This window comes from Oncorhynchus gorbuscha, linkage group LG11 (genome assembly GCF_021184085.1).
Source record: "Oncorhynchus gorbuscha isolate QuinsamMale2020 ecotype Even-year linkage group LG11, OgorEven_v1.0, whole genome shotgun sequence".
Taxonomy (NCBI): domain Eukaryota; kingdom Metazoa; phylum Chordata; class Actinopteri; order Salmoniformes; family Salmonidae; genus Oncorhynchus; species Oncorhynchus gorbuscha.
The window spans coordinates 45,140,096-45,168,030 of NC_060183.1; the positions used below are offsets into that span (position 1 = coordinate 45,140,096).

General features: G+C 43.7%; 1 protein-coding gene across 2 annotated transcripts; it reads right to left on the reverse strand.

The window, feature by feature from the left end:
- Positions 1–2,092: 2,092 nt before the first annotated feature.
- slc45a2 (solute carrier family 45 member 2) lies at positions 2,093–27,026 on the reverse strand. 2 transcript variants are annotated; one of them, XM_046368148.1, is made up of 7 exons: positions 26,418–27,026; positions 23,072–23,248; positions 12,540–12,898; positions 9,497–9,634; positions 8,536–8,659; positions 4,514–4,719; positions 2,093–2,688 (listed from the first exon to the last, which is right to left on the reverse strand). In XM_046368148.1, exons 1-7 carry the CDS (start codon positions 26,887–26,889, stop codon positions 2,461–2,463), a joined length of 1,704 nt encoding a protein of 567 aa, XP_046224104.1. In that variant the 5' UTR covers positions 26,890–27,026; the 3' UTR covers positions 2,093–2,460. The 2 variants fall into 2 exon arrangements, with proteins under 2 accessions (XP_046224104.1, XP_046224103.1); XM_046368147.1 differs by having other exon boundaries at positions 2,098–2,688; positions 9,497–9,637; positions 26,418–27,025.
- Between the last annotated feature and the right edge of the window lie 909 nt (positions 27,027–27,935).

The following is a 27,935-nucleotide window of genomic DNA, read 5'->3' on the forward strand; positions in this document are numbered from 1 at the left end:
AACTTGAGTCAAACGTTTCGGGTAGCCTTCAACAAGCTTCCCACATTAAGTTGTACATTTTGGCCCATTCCTCCTGACAGAGCTGGTGTAACTGAGTCAGGTTTGTAGGCTTCCTTGCTCACACACGCCTTTTCAGTTCTGCCCACACATTTTCTATAGGATTGAGGTCAGGCTTTGTAATGGCCACTCCAATATCTTGACTTTGTTGTCCTTAAGCCATTTTGCCACAACTTTGGAAGTATGCTTGTGTCATTGTCCATTTGGAAGACCCATTTGCGACCAAGCTTCAACTTCCTGACTGATGTCTTGAGATGTTGCTTCAATATATCCACATAATTTTCATACCTCATGATGCCATCTATTTTGTGAAGTGCACCAGTCCCTCCTGCAGCAAAGCATGGGATGGTGTTCTTCGACTTGCAACCCACCCCCTTTTTCCTCCAAACATAACAATGGTCATTATGGCCAAACAGTTCTATTTTTGTTTCATCAGACTAGAAGACATTTCTCCAAAAAGTACGATCTTTGTCCCCATGTGCAGTTGCAAACCATAGTCTGTTTTTTTGTGGCGGTTTTGGAGCAGTGGCTCTTGCTGAGCGGCCTTTCAGGTTATGTCGATATAGGACTGTGGATATTGATACTTTTGTACCGGTTTCCTTCAGCATCTTCACAAGGTCCTTTGCTGTTGTTCTGGGAATGATTTGCACTTTTTCACTAAAGTACTTTCACTCTAGGAGACAGAAAGCGTCTCCTTCCTGAGCGGAAGGATGATGATGGCTACGTGGTTCCATGGTGTTTATACTTGCATACTATTATTTGTACAGATGAACGTGGTACCTTCAGGCATTTGGAAATTGCTCCCAATGATGAACCAGACTTGTGGAGGTCTACAATTTTTTTCTGAGATCTTGGCTGATTTTTGTTTGATTTCCTCATGATGTCAAGCAAAGAGGCACTGAGTTTGAAGGTAGGCCTTGAAATACATCCACAGGTACACCTACAATTGACTCAAGTGATGTCAATTCGCCTATTAGAAGCTTCTAAAGCCATGACATCATTTTCTGGAATTTTCCAAGCTGTTTAAAGGCACAGTCAACTTAGTGTATGTAAACTTCTGACCCACTGGAATTGTGATACAGTGAATTATAAGTGAAATAATCTGTCTGTAAACAATTGTTGGAAAATGCACAAAGTAGATGTCCTAACCAACTTTTCAAAACCATAGTTTGTTAACAAGAAATTTGTGGTGTGGTTGAAAAACGAGTTTCAATGACACCATCCTAAGTGTATGTAAACTTACGACTTCAACTGTATATACTGAGATCATGTGACAGATCATGTGACACTTAGATTGTACACAAGTGGACTTTATTTAACTAATTATGTGACTTCTGAAGGTAATTGGTTGCACCAGATCTTATTTAGGGGCTTCATAGCACCACTTTACTGTTTTAAAAAAATAATTTAAACAAGTGTTTTTTTTTCTCTCTTCACCAATTTTGACTATTTTGTGTATGTCCATTACACGCAATCCAAATAAAAAATCAATTTAAATTACAGGTTGTAATGCAACAAAATAGGAAAATCGACAAGGGAGATGAATACTTTTGCAAGACTGTACTGCACCTCTGTGCATACATACCACATTATATACTTTACAATACATCAGTTCAATATCTAGTTCTGATGAACATTTGGTTTAGTTGTCAACGAATGTGAATTCAACATGAAATCATCAGAACATTTCACCATGTCATTGGATTTAGGTAAAAAGTTAGGTAAAATAAATTAAAATCCCTTACATTGATTACTTTTCTCAGGTACATTTTTAAAATTTGAATTATTTATTTTTCCCCCCTTTATTTAACCAGGTAGGCCAGTTGAGAACAAGTTCTCATTTACAACTGCGTCCTAGCCAAGATAAAGCAAAGCAGCGTGACAAAAACAACAACACAGTGCGACAACATCATCACATTAAAGTTTTGGGTTGAAATGATGTGGAAACAATGTTGATTCAACCAGTTTTTGCCCAGTGGGATGCTTCTGTGCACATGTGTTAAAAGGAGTTAAACCCACATGAAATAACGTCTAGGATTTCTAACTTCTTTCGTTTCAATGAATTCAATTTTGAGTGATGTGCTAGACAGAATTCATTTGGGGCAACTTGGCTCACAGTTTCGACTTTGATACAGATGGATTTATATTGGTTAAAAGCCTCGCCTAAGGGCACACCATTAGTATGCCCCATCTGTCTTCACCAACATATTTTTTAGAACATCTACTGGTATAGCAAATGGGGAACATAGGGAGGATGAGTGGAACACATTGATCTGCACAGTTTGTTTTGCCTTGCTAAAGAGCATATGAAGAAGCTTTTAATCCATTTACAAACACCTTTATGGGTTGTAAGGAAGAGGGAGACAATGTTAAAGGGTATAAGTAAATATCTTTATTAAGAGGTTATTCCACGTATCTGATGAAGAAGGCGATGAACAGACAGCCAATTAGAGACATTGTCGACGCTGATAGGACCACCACAATCACACTTCCTGCCATGTTAACCAATGCCCCCAGTCCCGCCCCCACGATGATCTGAGCCAGCTGCACCATACACGTGAGTGCAGCACAATCCACACCGGTGCCTCGATCCTGTCCTGCAGGATTCCCTTTCCCCATCTTCCTCTGCACCTGGTGTCACAACAGGAAGAAGCCATTTCAGAAATGCTACTTACAGTATAAAAAACACACTCTCATAGTCGCACATACAGTCCACCCAGTGTATGACACGTTGTGAAAGAACATGTTGTAAAACTAAAGGAAATGTAACCTGTTGTGACACATCACAAGAACAAGAGCAGCTGGGGAAGTAAGCAGAATTACAAGCAATGCTTCAGCTCCAAATCAATAAACTAGTTAACACAAATCCCCTTCATGTCCTGCTCTAAAGGGAGTTAATAGATTGATAGGAAATGGAGCTGAAACAAGATATATTTGGTTTGATATAAATGAGTGTAATTGACTCATCTTTCAGAGGGGAATAGTGGAAAAACAGACATGAACATGATAGTGATATGAAGGAAAAATACAATGGTGGAAAACACTTTTGCTTTGTCAGTTGGAGACATTGTTGGAATCTTCCATCTGTTTGATGGTGCAGTATGAGTCTTTCCCTAACTCTTGGTCGTGCATTGGCAGACTGGACTACAGTCAGTAATTTGGGGTCTTCATTGCTGAATTGATGTTCTCATGAGGATAGCATATCACTTGCCTATAAAAAAGCAATATGTGTTTTATTTTTTAATCTAACTTTCCCATTTTCAATTGAGATAAAATGTGCGTTTCATCAATCTAAATGATTTGGATTAAAAGTATTTCCCCACTTCCTGAGATTATAGAATATATGTGTACTATTTTCACAATTAAACAATTGGGCGCTGTCCAGAGATGCCCTTACTGAAGCTGACAGAATGTCTTGAATCCAAAGTGAAGTGCAGATTGGCTAAACAGAATCTCATTAATCCCTTTTTTTTTATCCAAAGCCAAGCCTTTCCCTATTTACACAATGAAAGGGTGTTCACTGCTTAGCCAAATCACTAACAGCAGCTTGTCTAAGCGAGACCTGTTGAGCATCAGCGTTAAGGAAAGGAACAGGTTGTCCAATCTGTCTGTAGAGACAGGGGAGGGTGTTTGAGAGGCCTGTCTGTTGTGAAGGGCACACCTGCTCTTAGCATGGGGCCCATGCTTACCAACACAGCGCTGACCACTCAACATTGACAGACTCAACAGATAACTGGGATCTATGGCCTGGCAAAGAGTCATGCTCATGGGGAGTGGGGAGACGGGGGTTGGGAGGACAGAAGGTCACCCATCTGATGGTGAAGGGAAGTGGTAATGTAATCAGAAGCGTCCACTCTGTCATCATCTCACTGTATTAAGACACATTTGGATGCCATTCCTCACCACTCCTTGTCTTATAATACGCTCTTCTTTGGAAGGGTGATGGGTATTGATTTAGACAGTTTGGGAATCAATTCAAAAGAAATGTGGGTACAAAGTTATTTCCCCTGAATGACATTCAAAGTATTCCAGAGAAAGCAACCTATTAGTGTGAATACATTTGCATACAAGTGATTTATGACACTCTCGCTGGACAGAAAACAGAATAAAGACTAAATCAATCAATAGAATTAGAAAGTAACTCTACGCCTTCATGAAAGCGAAAAGGGGAGCTGTGACACCTGACACATGGTGAGTATTCAAGTTACAGATGTGCATCACACCATGTATGAGCTACAGACAGGTGGTGGATGAGGTTCGCAACGACTACACATTAGTAGCTTGTAACGTAAGCTGCTGCAGCCTCAGAATGTACTATCCACTATCAGTTCCAACTATCTGAGGTGTGAGAGAGTAGCCTGGTCCCAGATCTGTTTGTGCAGTCTTGCCAACTCCTATGGTCATTGTAGTGGGACAACCAGATCTGGGACCAGGCTATGAGAGAGAGGGAACTGACCTCCTCCTCGCGGTGGTACTCTGAGATGAGGTTGAAGGGGATGGTGTACAAGGTGCTGGACATGACTCCGAAGACACTGCACAGGATGAGGGTGGTGATAATGTTGGGAAACAGGCCGATAAGACTGGTGCCCAGACCAAACACAAAGTATCCTACGAAGTAGAGCCCCTTCAGACCGATGTAGGGCAGCAGCAGCCTCTGGACATCTGCAGACACATCAGAGAGAGAGGGAAGGAGGGGAGGGTGGAGAGAGGGTGAGAGGGAGAGCGAGACAGCGAGAGAGCGATTTCAGCTTTAACCCTTCTGCTGTGTTCCGGTCAAATTGGAACTATTTATACGTTTTCTCTCTGAAAAATGTAGTTAATTTCATCTAATTGTCACAAGGTTCCATGACTTTGTCCACAAAGGTCATCTGAACACACTAAATACATTTGGATGATTTTCATAAAATGTTGGGTGTTTTATTTAACTGTTGTACACCTGTGGAGTTCCCAGTCAAAAATGACCGGTCAATAGAAATTAATGGGTGAGACTACAATTAGTGTATAAAATTGAGTTCAAGCACATGCCCAGTCATCAGATGGACCCACTTCCATTCCCCAGAGCCCCACATGCATGTGTGTTTGAGCACACACACACACACACACACACACACACACACACACACACACACACACACACACACACACACACACACACACACACACACACACACACACACACACACACACACACACACACACACACACACACACACACACACACACACACACACACACATGGCAACCCCCACGGGAACCTTTCCTCAATATAATCTTTCCCCCACAGGAACCACACGTGTTGGCATTCTCACAAACATTGTCAACATTTTTTCAATAATAAATATAACTTTTCTCGCAGCTCTGGTATATAAAGCTTTTTTGAGGCCTTGCTCACAATTCATACTGTGGCAGCACAATGACCAAACGATACACTGTATCTTGATCATATCTCTGATCATGACACTGGTGAGGAAGAGAGTCCTTGTTAAACTTTGACACAAAGTAGTCTGTGATAAATAGCACAACATGTTTCATCTGAGTATTTGTTATTGTCAAAATAATCCATACATTATGCTGCTTTAAAAAAAAATGTTTTACTCAAAAACAAGTTGTAGGAGCTCAGGTCAATGAGGCCTACAGGCTATAAATAGCAAATAGAAGTTCAAAACTTGTAATGTTCACAAGAACTTAAGTTGATAAAAAGATCTAACACAACATTAGGTGATAATATATGTATTATTATGGATTTATAATCAGCTATATTGGGGCGGTCATTTTGGACCGGGAACACAGAATGTATTAACATGAAACAAACACAACAGAAGGGCTAAACGGTATGTGGACTGGTACTGCCAAGTAAGCATTTTCTGTTACATTATATACTACTGTTAATAAACTGGGTGATTCGAGTCCTGAATGCTGATTGGCTGACAGCCATGGTATATCAGACCATCTACCACGGGTTTGACAAAAAAGGTATTTTTACTGCTCTAATTACGTTGGTAACCAGTTTATAATAGCAATAAAGCACCTCAGAGTTTTGTGGTATATGGTCAGTATACCACGGCTAAGGGCTGCGTCCAGGCACTCCGTGATAAGTCGTGCATAAGAGCCGCCCTTAGCCGTGGTATATTGGCCATATACCACACCCCCTCGTGCATTATTGGTTAAGTATAAGAACACAGAACGTGTCCAAGAGATTGCATGGGGCAGCAGGGTAGCCTAGTGGACTAGTAACCGGAAGGTTGCAAGTTCAAACCCCCGAGCTGACAAGGTACAAATCTGTCGTTCTGCCCCTGAACAGGCAGTTAACCCACATTTCCTAGGCCGTCATTGTAAATAAGAATTTGTTCTTAACTGACTTGCCTAGTTAAATAAAGGTTAAAATATATTTTTTAAAATAAAGTATAATTAAGTAGGGGATAATCAATGAGTGGCTATGCGTTCTATGGAAAATAATGAATAACGTGGAAGGTGTGTTCCATGACACGCTAGCGCTCCAGAGTGCTCAGGACCTCCGAATGGGGTGAAGATTAACCTTCCCACAGGACACACTCACTTCAGACTGAAGCTGGAAAGACAGCAAACTAGCTGTATTTCGTTTAGTTTTACGTGTTTTTCTATCAACATTTCTTTGTATATATACAGTAGCAGTCAACACGTTGGACACACCTACTCATTCAAGGCATTTTGACTATTTTCTTAATTGTAGAATAACATCAACATTATGGGGAAAAAACACATATGGAATCATGTAGTAACCAAAAATGTGTTAAACAATTCAACATGTATTTTTAGATTCTTCAAAGTAGCCAACTTTTGCCTTGATGACTGCATTCTCCCAATCAGCTTCATGAGGTAGTCACCTGGAATGCATTTCAATTAACAGGTGTGCCTTGTTAAAGGTTCATTTTAAGTATGCCACCTTGACTTTTTCCACATTTTGTTACGATACAGCCTTATTCTAAAATGGATTGAATTAGATTTTTTTCCTCATCAATTTTCCTCACACAATACCACATAACGAAAAAGCAAAAACATTTTTTTTTACATAAGTATTCAGACCCTTTGCTATGAGACTTGAAATTTAGCGCAGGTGCATCCTGTTCCCATTGATCATCCTTGAGATGTTTTTACAACTTGATTGGAGTCCAACTGTGGGGAATTTAATTGATTGGACATGATTTGGAAAGGCACACACCAGTCTATAGAAGGTCCCACAGTTGACAGTGGATGTCAGAGCAAAAACCAAGCCATGAGGTCGAAGGAATTGTCCACAGAATTCCGAGACAGGATTGCATTGAGGCACAGATCTGGGGATCGGTACCAAAAAATGACTGCCGCATTGAAGGTTCCCAAGAACACAGTGGCCTCCATCTTTCTTAAATGGAAGACGCTTGGAAACACCAAGACTCTTCCTAGAGCTGGCCGCCTGGCCAAACTGAGCAATCGGGGGAGAAGGGCCTTGGTCAGGGAGGTGACCAAGAACCCTATGGTCATTTTGACAGAGCTCAAGAGTTTCTCTATGCAGATGGGAGAACATTCTAGAAGGACAACCATCTCTGCTGTTGGATCTGCAGAGAAGAATGGGAGAAACTCCCCAAATACAGGTGTGCCAAGCTTGACTCAAGCCTGTAATCGCTGCAAAAGGTTTTTCAACAAACTGGTTGTGCCACCTTTAGCTGCAACCAAACACTTCCTGTAGTTATTGATTAGTCTCATGTCACTGTGGAGGAATTTTGGCCCATCTTCTATGCAGAACTGATCTAACTCAGCAATTTTTGTGGGTTTTCAAGCATGAACTGCTCGCTTCAAGTCCTGCCACAACATCTCAATTGGGATTAGGTCTGGACTTTGACTAGGCCATTCCAAAACTTCAATTTTGTTGCTTTTTAGCCATTTTAATGTAGACTTGTGTGTTTTGGATAATTGTCTTGCTGCATGACCCAGCTGCGGTTCACCTTCAGCTCACAGACGGATGGCCTGACATTCTCCTGTAGGATTCTCTGACACAACACAGAATTTATGGTTCCTTCTATTAAGGCAAGTCATCCAGGTCCTGAGGCAGCAACACATCCCCAAACCATCACACTATCACCATCATGCTTGACCATTGGTATAAGGTTATTACTGTGGAATGCATTGTTTGGTTTTCGCCAGGCATAATGGGACCCATGTCATCCAAAATGTTATCATTTTGATTCACCTGTTCATAGAACATTCTTCCAAGAGTCTTGATGATCATCCAGGTGCTTTTTGGCAAACTTGAGTCAACTTTTTGGGTTGAGATGGGTTCCATTATGTATTATTTTTAAACTCAGGTTCCCTATCTAATACTGGGTTTTGTTTGAAGATCTGATAACATTCAGTATCAAAAATATGCAAGTAGAGAAAATCAGAAAGGGGGCCTTGAGCTAAATCACATGTTCTGGACATTAGCTGACTCCAATAATGTCTTATGCTTGCTGCGATACGACTTACAGGAGTAAAGAGCAGAGGAGACGGCGTTGATGCAGAGACCCCAGCATCCAATCTCCACCCCCCTCTCATACCGCTCGTAGGCTGTGGAGTTATGGTCCGCATATGGGTTGCCCTTGTACACAATCTGTCAACACACACAATCAACTCAACCATTATTATACACAAGTTATGACAAAGTATGATAATTGTGATAATCACATACAAAATGGAGGCAAAGTCACCCCCACAAATAATCAATAAAAGTGGTGGTATGGGTGTTGAGGATTGAGATAAAAGCTAGTGCCGGCATGAAGTGATGGATAATGATGACGATAATGATCCATTTGCTTTATAGTGCATGTGCTGTACAGTAGCTTACAACAGTTAACAAGCTCCATCCCATTTGTTATCATATAGCTGCCAAAGCCTGTATCAACATCATAAGCCATCTCTGTGCCACAGCTCTCTGTTGACACAGCCGAAGCAGGTTTTGTTCACGCCTGGCATGCTGCTCCATCTGCCTCAGTCTGCCTGCAACCACTAATTCACCATGACCACCATGTAACTGTGGCCTGTGTGAGTGCTTGTAGCATCCAGATCAGCCGTGATCACTATAAAGCCTGTCTGTCATTACAGACCAATTCATCTAAGCACACAAAACCAATCAGCTAATGCTGTGACAAGAGACTACCCACCAATCAGGGTTTGTTGTGATGGAGCTAAACCAATTGAGGAAGCCTATTAATGAACACGATGGCGAACATTTTGCTATCGCCTAACGTTAAAGACATGAGAATTTAAATTGAGTGAAAAGATTCACTTCGTTAATGACCACCGTCAAATAAGAGTTCATTAGTAGTTTAATGTTTAATGGTAGCGACACAGAACGAACGACCCACTCCTCCCGCCGCACAGACATAGAAACAGACACGCGCGTACACACACTTTCACTCCATCTCTCTCTCTCTCTTGCTCTTCTCACCTGTCCCATGAAGTCTGTGAAGAAAAGCATGTTGCAGAGGAAGGCTGTCCAGCCCAGCAGGTGACTGACACAGAGACAGCGGTAATGACTAGGCATGTTAATCATGGCCAGGAGACATGACTTCAGAGTCATCCTCTTCTGCTGCAGTACAGAGAAACACACAGGGTCAGGTCATGAGACATCAAAAGGACTCACACAGGAACAGCAGGAGGTCAGAAGGAATTTAAAAAAGAACAAGGAACAGTAGGGGGTCAGATAAGAATAAAGAAAGAGGTCAGATGAAGGCTTTTAGCTAATGATAGATATACTAGCCTTATCCTGCAAAAAATCCTGTTTTATCAAGTCAGGAACAGAGGGGCAAAAAAACAAAAGGACAAGGGATTAAAGAAATGGGTGAAATAAAATGTACTGTGTGTTCAATTTCTTTAATCATGTTCTGGTTTAGTATAGTAACTAAGGTTCTTCTCGGATTGAAAGCTTTTGTATATTATGTAAATGTACACAGTGTGGCCTGACAGCATACAATAACTAATGTTATTATCCCCAAATAAATTCCCAATCAACATTTTCTAGGAATCCTGTAAAGTGGCTGTACCCATCGAAATAGAATATGAAAATCTATGGTTGCACCAAAGAACCCTGTCTGACTACTGTGGTAATAGAGGTCCCTTGCCTGCTGGAATAGTATCAACTAAGAACATACAGTAATCATTCCTGTCTCTTTTCATAAAATGTTGAATAACTGAAAAGTCAGTCAGAATTCATTTGCAGCTATATTTACACGCTGGGCATGAATACAGTCATTTCATTCCAGGGGCTGAGCTACCTATACCTGTAGCAAGTGGCGGATTTAGGTAGAGGCGACATGGGCAGCCGCCCTGGGCGGCACCTTGCCAGGGCCGGCACAGGGTGCCCGGACAAAAAAATGAGGAATGGTGACATTTGCGCAATCGGTTTTCTATCGCTCATTTGCACGTCATGTCAATGATATGATGTCACTGTGAGGGACTGTGGGTCAATTAACCTTGTCGGACTGGGTGCCCTGATTCTAGTTTGTGAGCATGGCAGGCTACTGCCTGGGAAGGTCTCCCACTCAGAAGTATGAGATGGGGAGGGGGGCAGGGGTAGGTTGACATCAGGTCTGTCCATTGGAAGCCCAAGGTAGGGGGAGCGGGAGAATCTATCAAAAAGTGCACCTCTAAATTTGTACAGTACTAATGCAATTAGTAAAATCAGTCACACTACGAAATGCTACCAGATAAACCATAATTAATTCATAATACTGATAATATATAGTTTCACAGACATATTGTTGCATTTTTGTCTGGTTTGTGCGAAATGGTTAAGAATAATATAAAAGCAGTCTGCATACCACCAAGGTGAATTGGTTTAGTCTTGACTCTTGGTTGACAGTGTTGGGGGATGGGTAATGTAGTATTGACTCTTGGTTGACAGTGTTGTGGGATGGGTAATGTAGTATTGACTCTTGGTTGACAGTGTTGTGGGATGGGTAATGTAGTATTGACTCTTGGTTGACAGTGTTGGGGGATGGGTAATGTAGTATTGACTCTTGGTTGACAGTGTTGGGGGATGGGTAATGTAGTATTGACTCTTGGTTGACAGTGTTGGGGGATGGGTAATGTAGTATTGACTCTTGGTTGACAGTGTTGGGGGATGGGTAATGTAGTATTGACTCTTGGTTGACAGTGTTGGGGGATGGGTAATGTAGTATTGACTCTTGGTTGACAGTGTTGGGGGATGGGTAATGTATTGATGCTCGAGTGCCAAATCAACATTTGTCTTTGTTACTTCTTTTTGATATTTATTAGTCTTATTTTTGTATATATTTTTATATAGTTTGAAATGTTATGATTACAAGCTAGACCCGCCACTGCCACAGTACAGTATAATGATGGTTTAAATGGCTTTCTCGTGTGAAGTGACATTGCAACCTTTTAGTGGTTGTTTTACACTCTAGCCAGACCTGATGACTGCCTGGTCTAATCAGCATCAAGGTAACCATGCATGTAATCCAGCTGACGCTGGTAACTAAGAAAACCTGTTTCCTCCATTAACACTGGGTTTGGGAACAGACAGACACTAGTTACTGTTTCCTACTTCTTTACATAACTGCATGACCCTTGTCCTCTAACAATCCTTATGTCTCCAATCCCCACCGCCCACCTTCTCTATCCACTCGCCTCCATCCAAACCATATATGGAAATTGTACACATTGAAATACTGTAAAATACTAATTATGTGGTTACTATGGCAATGCCTGTGGAATGGTCACCATTGCCACACACCAGAGCAATGCTACACCATAGAGACGTGAAAGCACATATCTCACACAGCGATACCACATTTGACTAAGGACACAGACCACTCACAATGGTCCAATGAGAGATATGCACACCCAGACTGTTTGCGTAGTCTAATATTGAGAGTATTGACACTCATGGCTTTATAAAAGACTTGTTCTCATACTTAAAGCTCAAGTATTCATTTTGCATTACCAGTATACAACAGAGTCATTGTTACTAATACATAAGTACTTGACATAATTCAGAGGCTTTAACCTATCAAAGACAAACCTAAAGTCAGAGCCTGGAGCCTGGGGGTCAGGGCCTGCGTGCGAGCACGGTTTAGTGAGACACGTGTCAGAAAACACAAAGGTCACACTATACTGTGTAAATAGTATATAATACATATCTCCTCACGAGGAAATCAAGAGCTTTTACCCAAGGAGATACTCGAGAGGTAGTCACCTCTTTTCAAGTGCCATAGAAGTGCCATGAGATATGAACATAAGACCCTAAATCAAAGCATGTATACTTCAGTGTACATTAATATTACTCTACAGTGTGATCACATTCTTCTTAATAAACACTTATGCCATTAAACACTGATGTGTTTCAAAGGATTTGACATTCCATTAGTGTGTGTAGTTTTGTTACCTGTAAAACACAGTATTGGTATCAAAGTCAGGATCTCATAGAGAAGGTCAGCCAGACTAGACTTCATGCTGTGTCTTTGACATACCTCTTTGTTGGGTTGCTTGGCACTGGATGTGACGGAATTGGCTTCCCCCAGGGCAGAGAATGAACGAGGCCGGAGGTCTGCCTCCGACTCTTGGGACATTGATCCATGCAAGGATCCATAGCCACCACTGCTGCTGTGTGTGCTGAGGAGGAGGAGGGCATTTGGGGTCAACACGTCCAAGCTAATGTCCTTGGCCAGGGGTGTCTCTGGGATGCTGAAGAGATGCACGGTGAGGAATACCATCCAGGTCAGAGCAGAGAAGAAGTAGATGACCTGGTACTCTGACCCCAGCAGTCGGCCCAGGGACGAGTGACCCCAGTCCATGGCTCCCACGAGGTACCCAAAGGCACCCCCAAGCCCTACAACAGACAACAGGCACAATAGAGATTGGTTATCAGGTCAGTTGGTGGGGGTCCTAGGCCATTGGTCATAGCACAGTCATCAGACGGCATCTGCAATCCAGGAATTGTAGTGAATATTTTCAAAAACATTTCATCATTAATAATAATAACTTGGATGGTGGTTATATTTGTCCTATTTCACACATGTACAAGTATGTATCATACACGTGTAAATTGGTAATGTGTTTTTGGCAAACTCCGAGACACCCTCTGGGAGTGGGGTCACGGCTAAGGTCTTAACATTAGGATTAAGTGTCTTGCTTAAGGGCACATCAGCAGATTGTTCACCTCTGTCTGATCTGAATTTGAACTATTCACCTTTCGGTTACTGGCCCAACGCTCTAACCGCTAGGCCACCTGACACCATTTTGCCTGTGGTGCTTTTGAATTTTCAAAGGAAGATAACGTGGGCTGTATTTAATAAATACAGTGTCTGATTGATAAAATAATGCTTCTTGCATCTGAATTTAAAGCTCATGTCACAATGTAACGTTTAGGCTGGGTGATCTCAGAGAAGCTGGGAGTAATGTTGTGATAAACGCGTTGTCACGGAGTACGATCCTGCACGCAGATAAGTGGCTTGTTCTGTCAGACATCCCTACAATCGGGACATACTACTGTCTGTTCCCTAAATTCTTACACCAGCATCCTACATTGAGAAGCCTGTAACACAAACCTTCTCGTAAATTATGCAGCAATTTTGAGGACGTCTAACTAGGATTTTACATCAACTGTGTCCGCATTCTCTGGACATACAGTACAAGTCAAAAGTTTGGACACACTTACTCATGCAAGCAAAATATATGGAATCATGTAGTACTCAAAACAGTGTTAAACAAATCCAAATATATTTGGGATTTTAGATTCTTCAAAGTAGCCACCCTTTGATGACAGCTCTGTACACTCTTGGTATTCTCTCAACCAGCTTCATGAGGAATGCTTATCCAGCAGTCTTGAAAGGGTTCCTGCACATGCTGAGCCCTTGTTGACTGCTTTTCCTTCACTCTGTGGTCCAACTCATCCCAAACCATCTCAATTAGGTTGAGGTCAGGTGATTATGGCCAGGTCATATGATGCATCACTCTCCTTGGTCAAATAGCCTTTACACAGCCTGGAGGTCCTGGTTGAAAAACCGATGATAGTCCCACTAAGCGCAAACCAGATGGGATAGCATATCGCTGCAGAATGCTGTGGTAGCCATGCTGGTTAAGTGTGCCTTGAATTCTAAATACAGTTTAAGTCAGAAGTTTACATACAACTTAGCCAAATACATTTAAACTCAGTTTTTCACAATTCCTGACATTTAATCTTAGTAAAAGTTCCCGGTCTTAGGTCAGTTAGGATCACCACTTTATTTTAAGAATATGAAATGTCAGAATAATAGTATAGAAAATGATTTATTTCAGCTTTATTTCTTTCATCACATTCCCAGTGGGTCAGAAGTTTACATACACAATTAGTATTTGGTAGCATTGCCTTTGAATTGTTTAACTTCAAATGGTCAAATGTTTCTGTCACTACTTCCGCCGAAGTTGGACCCTCTCCTTGTTCGGATGGCGTTTGGCGGTCGACGTCACCGACCTTCTAGCCATCGCCGATCCACTTTTCATTTTCCATTGGTTTTGTCTTGTCTTCCATCACACCTGGTTCCATCAATTCCATCAATTACATGTTGTGTATTTAATCCTCTGTTCCCCCTCATGTCCTTGTCCGTAATTGTTTGTTGTAGTGCTTGTGCACGGTATGCTGGTATTTACCGGGTTTTGTTTGACCCATCTATTGTATTTGTCATGCAGGTGAAAGAGGACCCAAAAGCGACTTGGCGAAAACAGAGTCTTTAATCCAGTAAAGTAAATACAATCAAAAAACACAACTTTCACTCGAAATGACGAGGACAAACTGGAGACTCGATCTTGAACAGCAGGTGAACAGCAGGTTGCCTCGGGAAGGCACTTGAACCAGACAGACTCAGACACCTGCTCACCACGCAGCATCTGAGGAAAACACGACACGACAGGGCGATACACAAACACAGCACGGTGAATTCTAGACAAGGAACCGACAGGGCAGAAACGAATAACAAGGGGAGAAATAGGGACTCTAATCAGGGAAAAGGATCGGGAACAGGTGTGGGAAGGCTAAATGATGATTAGGGGAATAGGAACAGCTGGGAGCAGGAACGGAACGACAGAGAGAAGAGAGAGCGAGAGAGTGAGAGAGGGAGGGGGAGAGAGAGGGATAGAAAGAGGGAAAGAACCCAACAAGACCAGCAGAGGGAAACGAATAGAATGGGGAGCACAGGGACAAGACATGATAATAAATGACAAAACATGACAGTACCCCCCCACTCACCGAGCGCCTCCTGGCGCACTCGAGGAGGAATCCTGGCGGCAACGGAGGAAATCATCAATCAGTGAACGGTCCAGCACGTCCCGAGACGGAACCCAACTCCTCTCCTCAGGACCGTAACCCTCCCAATCCACTAAGTATTGGTGACCCCGTCCCCGAGAACGCATGTCCATGATCTTATGTACCTTGTAAATAGGTGCGCTCTCGACAAGGACGGGAGGGGGGAGGGAAGACGAACGGGGTGCGAAGAAAGGGCTTAACACAGGAGACATGGAAGACAGGATGGACGCGACGAAGATGTCGCGGAAGAAGCAGTCGCACAGCGACAGGATTGACGACCTGGGAGACACGGAACGGACCAATGAACCGCGGAGTCAACTTACGAGAAGCTGTCGTAAGAGGAAGGTTGCGAGTGGAAAGCCACACTCTCTGGCCGCAACAATACCTTGGACTCTTAATCCTGCGTTTATTGGCGGCTCTCACAGTCTGTGCCCTGTAACGGCAAAGTGCAGACCTCACCCTCCTCCAGGTGCGCTCACAACGTTGGACAAACGCTTGAGCGGAGGGAACGCTGGACTCGGCAAGCTGGGATGAGAACAGAGGAGGCTGGTAACCCAGACTACTCTGAAACGGAGATAACCCGGTAGCAGACGAAGGAAGCGAATTGTGAGCGTATTCTGCCCAGGGAGCTGTTCTGCCCAAGACGCAGGGTTTCTGAAAGAAAGGCTGCGTAGTATGCGACCAATCGTCTGATTGGCCCTCTCTGCTTGACCGTTAGACTGGGGATGAAACCCGGAAGAGAGACTGACGGACGCACCAATCAAACGACAGAACTCCCTCCAAAACTGTGACGTGAATTGCGGGCCTCTGTCTGAAACGGCGTCTAACGGGAGGCCATGAATTCTGAATACATTCTCGATAATGATTTGTGCCGTCTCCTTAGCGGAAGGAAGTTTAGCGAGGGGAATGAAATGTGCCGCCTTAGAGAACCTATCGACAACCGTAAGAATCACAGTCTTCCCCGCAGACAAAGGCAGACCGGTAATGAAGTATAGGGCGATGTGAGACCATGGTCGAGAAGGAATGGGGAGCGGTCTGAGACGACCGGCAGGAGGAGAGTTACCCGACTTAGTCTGCGCGCAGTCCGAACAAGCAGCCACGAAACGGCGCGTGTCACGCTCCTGAGTCGGCCACCAAAAGCGCTGGCGAATAGACGCAAGAGTGCCTCGAACACCGGGATGACCAGCTAACTTGGCAGAGTGAGCCCACTGAAGAACAGCCAGACGAGTGGAAACAGGAATGAAAAGGAGGTTACTAGGACAAGCGCGCGCGACGCAGTGTGCGTGAGTGCTTGCTTAACCTGTCTTTCAATTCCCCAGACTGTTAACCCGACAACACGCCCATAAGGAAGAATCCCCTCGGGATCAGTAGAAGCCACAGAAGAACTAAACAGACGGGATAAGGCATCAGGCTTGGTGTTCTTGCTACCCGGACGGTAAGAAATCACAAACTCGAAACGAGCGAAAAACAACGCCCAACGAGCTTGACGGGCATTAAGTCGTTTGGCAGAACGGATGTACTCAAGGTTCTTATGGTCTGTCCAAACGACAAAAGGAACGGTCGCCCCCTCCAACCACTGTCGCCATTCGCCTAGGGCTAAGCGGATGGCGAGCAGTTCACGGTTACCCACATCATAGTTGCGCTCAGATGGCGACAGGCGATGAGAAAAATAAGCGCAAGGATGAACCTTATCGTCAGACTGGAAGCGCTGGGATAGAATGGCTCCCACGCCTACCTCTGAAGCGTCAACCTCGACAATGAATTGTCTAGTGACGTCAGGAGTAACGAGGATAGGAGAGGACGTAAAACGTTCTTTTAGAAGATCAAAAGCTCCCTGGGCGGAACCGGACCACTTAAAACACGTCTTGACAGAAGTAAGAGCTGTGAGAGGGGCAGCAACTTGACCGAAATTACGAATGAAACGCCGATAGAAATTAGCGAAACCTAAAAAGCGCTGCAACTCGACACGTGACCTTGGAACGGGCCAATCACTGACAGCTTGGACCTTAGCGGAATCCATCTGAATGCCTTCAGCGGAAATAACGGAACCGAGAAAAGTAACGGAGGAGACATGAAAAGAGCACTTCTCAGCCTTTACGTAGAGACAATTCTCTAAAAGGCGCTGTAGAACACGTCGAACGTGCTGAACATGAATCTCGAGTGACGGAGAAAAAATCAGGATATCGTCAAGATAGACAAAAACAAAGATGTTCAGCATGTCTCTCAGAACATCATTAACTAATGCCTGAAAAACAGCTGGCGCATTGGCGAGACCGAACGGCAGAACCCGGTACTCAAAATGCCCTAACGGAGTGTTAAACGCCGTTTTCCACTCGTCCCCCTCTCTGATGCGCACGAGATGGTAAGCGTTACGAAGGTCCAACTTAGTAAAGCACCTGGCTCCCTGCAGAATCTCGAAGGCTGATGACATAAGGGGAAGCGGATAACGATTCTTAACCGTTATGTCATTCAGCCCTCGATAATCCACGCAGGGGCGCAGAGTACCGTCCTTCTTCTTAACAAAAAGAACCCCGCCCCGGCCGGAGAGGAAGAAGGCACTATGGTACCGGCGTCAAGAGACACAGACAAATAATCCTCGAGAGCCTTACGTTCGGGAGCCGACAGAGAGTATAGTCTACCCCGAGGAGGAGTGGTCCCCGGAAGGAGATCAATACTACAATCATACGACCGGTGAGGAGGAAGGGAGTTGGCTCGGGACCGACTGAAGACCGTGCGCAGATCATGATATTCCTCCGGCACTCCTGTCAAATCGCCAGGTTCCTCCTGAGAAGTAGGGACAGAAGAAACGGGAGGGATGGCAGACATTAAACACTTCACATGACAAGAAACGTTCCAGGATAGGATAGAATTACTAGACCAATTAATAGAAGGATTATGACATACTAGCCAGGGATGACCCAAAACAACAGGTGTAAACGGTGAACGGAAAATCAAAAAAGAAATAGTCTCACTGTGGTTACCAGATACTGTGAGGGTTAAAGGTAGTGTCTCAAATCTGATACTGGGAAGATGACTACCATCTAAGGCGAACATGGGCGTAGGCTTATCTAACTCTCTGAAAGGAATGTCATGTTTCCGAACCCATGCTTCGTCCATGAAACAACCCTCAGCCCCAGAGTCTATCAAGGCACTACATGTAGCACCCGAACCGGTCCAGCGTAGATGGACCGACAAAGTAGTACAGGATTTTGATGGAGAGACTTGAGTAGTTGCGCTCACCTGTAGCCCTCCGCTTACAGATGAGCTCTGGCTTTTACTGGACATGAATTAACAAAATGTCCAGCAACTCCGCAATAGAGGCACAGGCGGTTGGTGATCCTCCGTTCCCTCTCCTTAGTCGAGATGCGAATCCCTCCCAGCTGCATGGGCTCAGTCTCTGAGCCAGAGGAGGGAGATGGTTGCGATGCGGAGCAGGGAAACACCGTTGATGCGAGCTCTCTTCCACGAGCCCGGTGACGAAGATCTACCCGTCGTTCTATGCGGATGGCGAGAGCAATCAAAGAGTCCACATCTGAAGGAACCTCCCGGGAGAGAATCTCATCCTTAACCACTGCGTGGAGTCCCTCCAGAAAACGAGCGAGCAGCGCCGGCTCGTTCCACTCACTAGAGGCAGCAAGAGTGCGAAACTCAATAGAATAATCCGTTATGGACCGTTCACCTTGGCATAAGGAAGCCAGGGCCCTAGAAGCCTCCCTACCAAAAACTGAACGGTCAAAAACCCGAATCATCTCCTCTTTAAAGTTCTGGAACTTGTTAGAGCAATCAGCCCTTGCCTCCCAGATAGCTGTGCCCCATTCTCGAGCCCGGCCAGTAAGGAGTGAAATGACGTAAGCAACCCGAGCTCTCTCTCTAGAGTATGTGTTGGGTTGGAGAGAGAACACAATCTCACACTGCGTGAGAAAGGAGCGGCACTCAGTGGGCTGCCCGGAGTAGCAAGGTGGGTTATTAACCCTAGGTTCTGGAGGCTCGGCAGGCCAGGAAGTAACAGGTGGCACGAGACGTAGACTCTGGAACTGTCCAGAGAGGTCGGAAACCTGAGCGGCCAGGTTCTCCACGGCATGGCGAGCAGCAGACAATTCCTGCTCGTGTCTGCCGAGCATGGCTCCTTGGATCTCGACGGCAGTGTAACGAGCGTCTGAAGTCACTGGGTCCATTCCTTGGTCGGTTCCTTCTGTCATGCAGGTGAAAGAGGACCCAAAAGCGACTTGGCGAAAACAGAGTCTTTAATCCAGTAAAGTAAATACAATCAAAAAACACAACTTTCACTCGAAATGACAAGGACAAACTGGAGACTCGATCTTGAACAGCAGGTGAACAGCAGGTTGCCTCGGGAAGGCACTTGAACCAGACAGACTCAGACACCTGCTCACCACGCAGCATCTGAGGAAAACACGACACGACAGGGCGATACACAAACACAGCACGGTGAATTCTAGACAAGGAACCGACAGGGCAGAAACGAATAACAAGGGGAGAAATAGGGACTCTAATCAGGGAAAAGGATCGGGAACAGGTGTGGGAAGGCTAAATGATGATTAGGGGAATAGGAACAGCTGGGAGCAGGAACGGAACGACAGAGAGAAGAGAGAGCGAGAGAGTGAGAGAGGGAGGGGGAGAGAGAGGGATAGAAAGAGGGAAAGAACCCAACAAGACCAGCAGAGGGAAACAAATAGAATGGGGAGCACAGGGACAAGACATGATAATAAATGACAAAACATGACAGTATTATTCGGTTTACGGTGGTTTATGGTTATTAAACACAACCGTTGTAAAACAGTTTCCGCTCTCCTGCGCCTGACTTCTCTGCCGCCAGTAGCATCACATTACAGTTTCGGGTAGGCTTCCACAAGCTTCCCACAATAAGTTGGGTGAATTTAGGCCCATTCCTCCTGACAGAACTGGTGTAACTGAGTCAGGTTTGTAGCTCTCCTTGCTCGCAGATGCCTTTTCAGTTCTGCCCACACATTTTCTATAGGATTGAGGTCAGGGCTTTGTGATGGCCACTCCAATACCTTGTCTTTGTTGTCCTTAAGCCATTTTGCCACAGCTTTGGAAGTATGCTTGTGTCATTGTCCATTTGGAAGACCCATTTGCAACCAAGCTTCAACTTCCTGACTGATGTCTTGAGATGTTGCTTCAATATATCCACATAATTTTCCTACCTCATGATGCCATCTATTTTGTGAAGTGCACCAGCCCCCCCCCTGCAGCAAAGCACCCCCACAACATGATGCTGCCACCCCCATGCTTCACGGTTGGGATAGTGTTCTTCGGCTTGCAAGCCTCCCCCCTTTTTCCTCCAAACATAATGATGGTCATTATGGCCAAAAAGTTCTATTTTTGTTTCATCAGACTAGAGGACATTTCTCCAAAAAGTACAATCTTTGTCCCCATGTGCAATTGCAAACCGTGGTCTGGCCTTATTATGGAGGTTTTGGAGCAGTGGCTTCTTTCTTGCTGAGTGGCTTTTTCAGGTGATGTCAATATAGGACTCGTTATACTGTGGATATAGATACGTTTGTACCCGTTTCCTCCAGCATCTTCATAAGGTTTTTTGGGGGGGATTGATTTGCACTTTTCGCACCAAAGTATGTTCATCTCTAGGAGACAGAATGCTCTCCTTCCTGAACGGTATGACAGCTGTGTGATCCCATGGTGTTTATACTTGTGTACTATTGTTTGTACAGATGAATGTGGTACCTTCAGGCATTTGGAAATTGCTCCCAAGGATGAACCAGACTTGTGGAGGTCTACATTTTTTTCTGAGGTCTTGGCTGATTTCTTTTGATTTTCCCATGATGTCAAGCAAAGAGGCATGGAGTTTGAAGGTAGGCCTTGAAATACATCCGCAGGTACACCCCCAATTGACTCAAATTATGTGAATTAGCCTCCTAGAGGATTCTAAAGCCATGACATAATTTTCTGAAATTTTCTAAGGGGTTTAAAGGGTGTATGTACTTAGTGTATGGCGACTCCAGGACGCTGGTCTTCTAGGCAGAGTTCCTCTGTCCAGTGTCTGTGTTCTTTTGCCAATCTTAAACTTTTCTTTTTATTGTCCAGTATGAAATATGGCTTTTTCTTTGCAATTCTGCCTAAAAAGCCAGCATCCCGGAGTTGCCTCTTCACTGTTGACATTGAGATTGGTGTTTTGCAGGTACTATATATTTAAGCTGCCAGTTGAGGACTTGTGAGGTGTCTGTTTCTCAAACTTTACACTCTAATGTACTTGTCCTCTTGCTCAGTTGTGCACTGAGACCTCCCACTCCTCTTTCTACTCTGGTTAGACCCGTTTTGTGCTGTTCTGTGAAGGGAGTAATACACAGCGTTGTACGAGATCTTCAGTTTCTTGGCAATTTCTCGCATGGAATAGCCTTCATTTCTCAGAACAAGAATAGACTGACGACTGTTTCAGAAGAAAGTTGTTTGTTTCTGGCCATTTTGAGCCTGTAATCGAACAAACAAATGCCGATGCTCCAGATACTCAACTAGTCTAAAGAAGGCCAGTTTTATTGCTTCTTTAATCAGAAACAACCATTTTCAGCTGTGCTAACATAATTGCAAAATGGCTTTCTCAGGATCAATTAGCCTTTAAAATTATAAACTTGGATTAACTAACACAACATTCCATTGGAACACAGGAGTGATGGTTGATAATGGGCCTCTGTACCCCTATGTAGATATTCCATTAAAAAAATCTGCTGTTTCCAGCAACAATAGTAATTTACAACATTAACAATGTCAACACTGTATTTCTGATCAATTTGATGTTATTTCTAGGAACAAAAAAATGTGATTTTCTTTCAAAGACAAGGACATTTCTAAGCGACCCCAAACTTTTGAACGGTAGTGTATATATTTATGTATTTTCATGCATTTATGTGAGGATAGTCAAAATTAAGTTTGGGGCGTTTTTTAATGTTTAAGTCGTGTGACTGCAATGATAAAACAGTACAAAAGAGAAATATCATAACAGCCAATTCTTGTGTACCAAGAAAACACACACACATTCCTCCACATACCAGGGCTACGGTGACTAGCAGGTCATGTGCCTCCCCTCTCTCTCTCAGCTCCAACTCATGACTCCAACACATGACTGAGAATCTGCTGGATTAGAAAGTACTGAACAAGCTCACACCACCCCGTGCCGGCTTCCCTTGCCATCAGCTGAGTCCACGCACTCGCTAGCTAGCACACTCGAATACTTACTCACGCGCTTGTTGACTGACTGACTGACTCACTCACTGTGCCAGCTCTGAGGGCCGGGCTCCAGGTTACTAAACAGCCACTTAAAAGCACAGAGCATACTGAGAGGTATTTACATCACATGTGAATATGCACTCTGTGCTGCAGGAACCCTCTCCTCCCCACACCCAGACATGCACTCTGTACTGAGCCAGTGATCCCAGTCCGGCTTCCTCACATGCACGGTCTAAAATAACTTCAAATAAAGGAGTGTAGATTGGGATGGGATTCCATAACAATCACATTAACTGCATGATAACAAAACTCTGAAAATATACATATAATATGAATATAAAAGCAAACCTATATCAGCAAGGACGGCAAATAAAGCAATGAATCTCCACATTTGCCGACCAATTTTGAATTTCTATATTCCCACAAGCATAACAGTAAGAGCCTATCACTCAAACAATATTGAATCTGACTAGTGGGAGGGAGGTTATATAATATTTGTCTTACCTGTGAGAAGGGCATGGTAGTGCAGTCCTCTTTCCTTGTCTGTGTACGAGCAGACGTCAAAGAGGTAGGCCTTGACTGGCCCATCGATGAAGTCTGCTGCAAAGTCAAATAGCACCACTCCAAACATGACTATGACGATGGCCCATATCCTCTTCAATGACCTATCCTGTACTAACGCTGCAAAAGAGGAGAAAGACAGAAGTTTTACTTCAAGATACAGATTCAGTCTGTCCGATTATTCACTCATTACTACAACTAGATCCACTTTCAATAGCAGATAGTTCTGAATGCTTTTTTTGTGTTTGTTTAGGATGAGGCGTAGCAGCTGAATCATGTCAGTTTGCCTTAAGAAGTACCACTTTCGCTCATCCATTAACTTCAAGACAGACACTGGCCCAGCTGACATTTACAGACGCGATGAGACATATTTTCCAGGGCTTCTGAGGTAAACAGTGGATTTGTGTACAACTTGATCAAACACTTTAGATCATGTAGTTTCAGTACATTGGTTCTTACGGTTTCGTCAAGATCGACGGGGGCTAATACAGTCATGCATTCACCATATAGCAACGAACAGCATGTTTGAAACCACATTCCTATTGTGCAACACAAAGCAATGGCAGTTCAAAAGGCACATGATTCATTTGTTTTGGTCTTTAAAAAGAAAATGAACTCAAATGGAAACAAAACATTGCCAGCGTGGCTCTGTCTGGCTAGAAAAACAACTCCTACTTAATTGTACGTTTAGTATCCTCAATCTGACACCGTGTACAGCATTTGTATAGGTAATCACAGTATCTAGTGTTGATGCTCATCAAAAAGAGATACTGTAGCAAATCAATCAGAATAATTGTCATAATTATGTTGTGCACACGGCGGAGCACAAACAAACAGAATGATGTCCTTAATCTTGAGTGAGAAACAATTGGCTGACAGATTGCAGCAGAATTAAAAACCCACACAGCCGTATTTAAATTTGGGTGATTACTAATCCCATTACAAATCCCAGTTGGGTGTTGTGTTGCGGTCGTATTAGGCATGCCGGATGTCTTGAGGCCGACGTTTTGATCTTGGAGAAATTCAAGAACTTTCCTCAAAGCTTCGTTTTATCCATTGTATCTACATATACTGCCCTGTACACTACAGTAGCTAACACACAGGGTGTGCATTGTATCTACATATACTGTCCTGTACACTACAGTAGCTAACACACAGGGTGTGCATTGTATCTACATATACTGTCCTGTACACTACAGTAGCTAACACACAGGGTGTGCATTGTATCTACATATACTGTCCTGTACACTACAGTAGCTAACACACAGGGTGCATTGCACTGTTGTACATCTACATATACTGTCCTGTACACTACAGTAGCTAACACACAGGGTGTGCATTGTATCTACATATACTGTCCTGTACACTACAGTAGCTAACACACAGGGTGTGCATTGTATCTACATATACTGTCCTGTACACTACAGTAGCTAACACACAGGGTGTGCATTGTATCTACATATACTGTCCTGTACACTACAGTAGCTAACACACAGGGTGTGCATTGTATCTACATATACTGTCCTGTACACTACAGTAGCTAACACACAGGGTGTGCATTGTATCTACATATACTGTCCTGTACACTACAGTAGCTAACACACAGGGTGTGCATTGTATCTACATATACTGTCCTGTACACTACAGTAGCTAACACACAGGGTGTGCATTGTATCTACATATACTGTCCTGTACACTACAGTAGCTAACACACAGGGTGTGCATTGTCACAGATCCCGTTTGACTATTTACTACAGTGTTGAAGAATGGAAATAATCATCTTAACAAAAGTACTGTAAGTGGTCACACTTTGTATTGTACAGTATTATTACAAAGAAGGTGAAATCCGGCATAACTGAAACCAACAATGAAGGCATTCACTGAAAACAAAAAGTTAGGTTGTCAGATCAACGTACGATAGTGCGGCAAAAATCAATCCAATCCAAGCCCTTATGGAGAGAATGCATTTCCATATTGTAGTGTTATTCTGCTTACATTTATACTTTTCAATACACAAGCACAGCTCAACTATTTAAAATTATTTGAAATATGTATTTTGACCCAGGTCTTATGAGCTAACCATAGACCTGACCCAATAAATTAAACAATCCCTTTTCAGAAAGCTCAAATTCATGGACGGACATGAAAATGAAAAACATAAACAACAGTGGATGTAACAATGTGTGAAAAGAGGCACAGGCCGAACATATACACCGAACATATACACCGAACATATACACCGAACATAAATATAAATGCAACATGCAACTATTTTAAAGATTTTACTGAGTTACAGTTCACAGTTCAAAACTTGAGACATCTGTGGCATTGTGTTGTGTCACAAAACCTTTAGGGATTGGCCTTTTATTATCCCCAGCACAAGGTGCACCTGTTTAATGAACATGCTGTTTAATCAACTTCTTGATGTGCCACACCTGTCCGGTGGATGGAGTACCTTGGCAAGGAGAAATGCTCACTGACAGGGATGTAAACAGAGATCTGTGCACAACATTTGAGAGAAATAAGCTTTTTGTGCATATGGAACATTTCTGGGATCTTTTATTTCAGCTCATGAAACATGGGACCAACACTTCACATGTTGCCTTTACATTTTTGTTCAGTGTACGTCTCAGTTAGTTAGTTTTCCCCTTGAGACTCAGGATTGTGTCCAGCATGTTTTTATCTGAAATAATTGCTGAACATCTTGTGCAATCAACTTGGTGAAGTGAAACAGTCCAGTCAAAATAATAGGAACATTTGACCCTTCTGTCTAGACACACTAAGGCACCCTCTCATTAATGGTTATGAAACACATTCAACAGCTAGACTCTCACACACACACACACACACACACATAATCTAAATTATGCAGTAATGTAAATACGTCTGTAAATATGTAATATTATCATTCTTCCTTTTCAGTTATTGCCCTCTTCTGGCAATAACTGAATTAGTTTGTTAATTAGTTTGACTGCGTCTGAGCAAAATAATCTGGTGTTCAGATAATTTAATTAGCCGTTTGAGTTCAGAGCGTGATACCCTCATGCTTTCCCTAGGTTAGGGGTGGCTCGGGCAGGGCGTTAAAACAAATATTTACATTTTCTATCACCATTGAAACAGCCCATTAATTAAGCACAAGTTTAAATTAAATATACTACGTATGTTACAGTGAAAGTATTTTGGTTTCTCATATCCAAGCTACCCAACTCCATGACAACAATTGAAAAAACATAGACTAGTTCTCACATACATTTGTAGAACACTATGCCTGATAGCCATGGGCTGTTACCTGATATGACTGCATCTCCATTTAGAAACAAGGTAAGGCCCACCAGCATCATAATCCCCAGGGCGAGGATGTAGGGCCTCCGTCGGCCCCACGGGGACCTGCAGTAGTCGCTGGCCGAGCCGATGATGGGCTGCAGCAGGAAGCCCAGGATGGGGCTGATCAGCCACACAAGGCTGTACAAGCTCTGAGGGAGTCCGACACTAAGCAGCACCGGGGTGACGAAGGCTGCCTCCACCGCATAGCAAAATTCCCTTCCAAACATCACCATGCCATGCAGCAGCAACCTCCCCCGAGACCGCCTCGGAAGCTCCACCACCCCAAACACAACGGGCTCCATACTGTCCAAGTAGTCCTCCTTCGTAGACTCCCTACAGTCCACACTCCCCACGGAGTAACAGCCCAGACCTGTAATGTGTGTTCCGGGCTCCGGAAGCCTGCATGGCTGGGGTTGGTCCCCTGTGAGGAGGGACATAGCTACTGGGGGAGATGGAGGTTGTATGGGTGTTGCGCTCAGCCCGCTTGTCAATGGCAAACAGCCCAATCTCTGCTTCTTGGCTCAAGCTAATTCTCTACTGCATAGTTGAGCAATGAGTCCAAGTAGCCTCAAGTCCTGATCTGAGGCAAGGAGAGGATAGGCTGAGGAGATTGGAGGAGAGATGGGGTGTGGCTGTTGGTTTGATTTAGATGAATGAAGTTTCAACTTTCAGTTTTTTCTTTTTAAGCACGTGACTAGGATTGTGGCTTTTTAACCCCATCTCACAACACTATATTCCTTTACATCAAAATTATACCTGGAATAATGTGGTGTTCCATGAAGTTATCACTTGATGGATTACCATATTCAGTAATTCAGTAGTCCTAACAGAGAGAATTGGATGACAGGAGAATGACAAGAGATTCATTTACTACTCTGCTAAAACATGTTACATTGCATGCATATCTGAATCCTTGCTTTCCTGTTTTTATGCAGTTTGCTCACAAGGGCTCTTTTTTGGTCTGCTCGTGTGCACATCAGGTTGATCAAGTGATGTAGCATGTGATCCCCAGGGAAACAAGGAGTAGTAACCCTTTGATGGAAGAGTGGAGGGGGGATGGAGGAGGATGGCCAGCCAATGTATTTACAGTAAACAATTCTTGGAAGAGAAGCCTGGATGCATTAACTGGATGCCCAAAGACAAGACTGTACCCGTGGCAGTTGAGCAAGTTATTTCCTCTATGTATTAAAATTCTAAAACGTTGTTAGTATTTGTCATGAGACACTAGCTAGTTGCCCTGCCTCAGTCATGTGAGACATTGAGGCAATTCCCAGGAGTTCTCATGGGAACCATGCCCGCCGCCCACGTCAGAGGAACCTAGGGAGGCGTCAGACAGATTTAAAGGCCACATTCTCACCAGACCCCGAGTCCTAGGGTCACTAACATAGATACATTGTGTTCCAGAGTTAAAAATACCAATGAGTGAGGGCTAGGTACGGTCACGTGCTAGACCACTTTGAGTGGAGGAAGTGAACATTCTTAT

What these genes read in the sequence shown, in the direction of transcription:
- slc45a2 (XM_046368147.1), bottom strand. Translation starts at nt 26,889, where the DNA reads ATGTCCCTCCTCACAGGGGACCAACCCCAGCCATGCAGGCTTCCGGAG. An exon ending in TGGAGATGCAGTCATATCAG is followed by an intron (nt 23,249 to 26,417) that starts GTAACAGCCCAT and finishes CCTCTTTTGCAG; the next exon opens with CGTTAGTACAGGATAGGTCA. An exon ending in CCAAGCAACCCAACAAAGAG is followed by an intron (nt 9,638 to 12,539) that starts GTATGTCAAAGA and finishes TCTGTACTGCAG; the next exon opens with CAGAAGAGGATGACTCTGAA.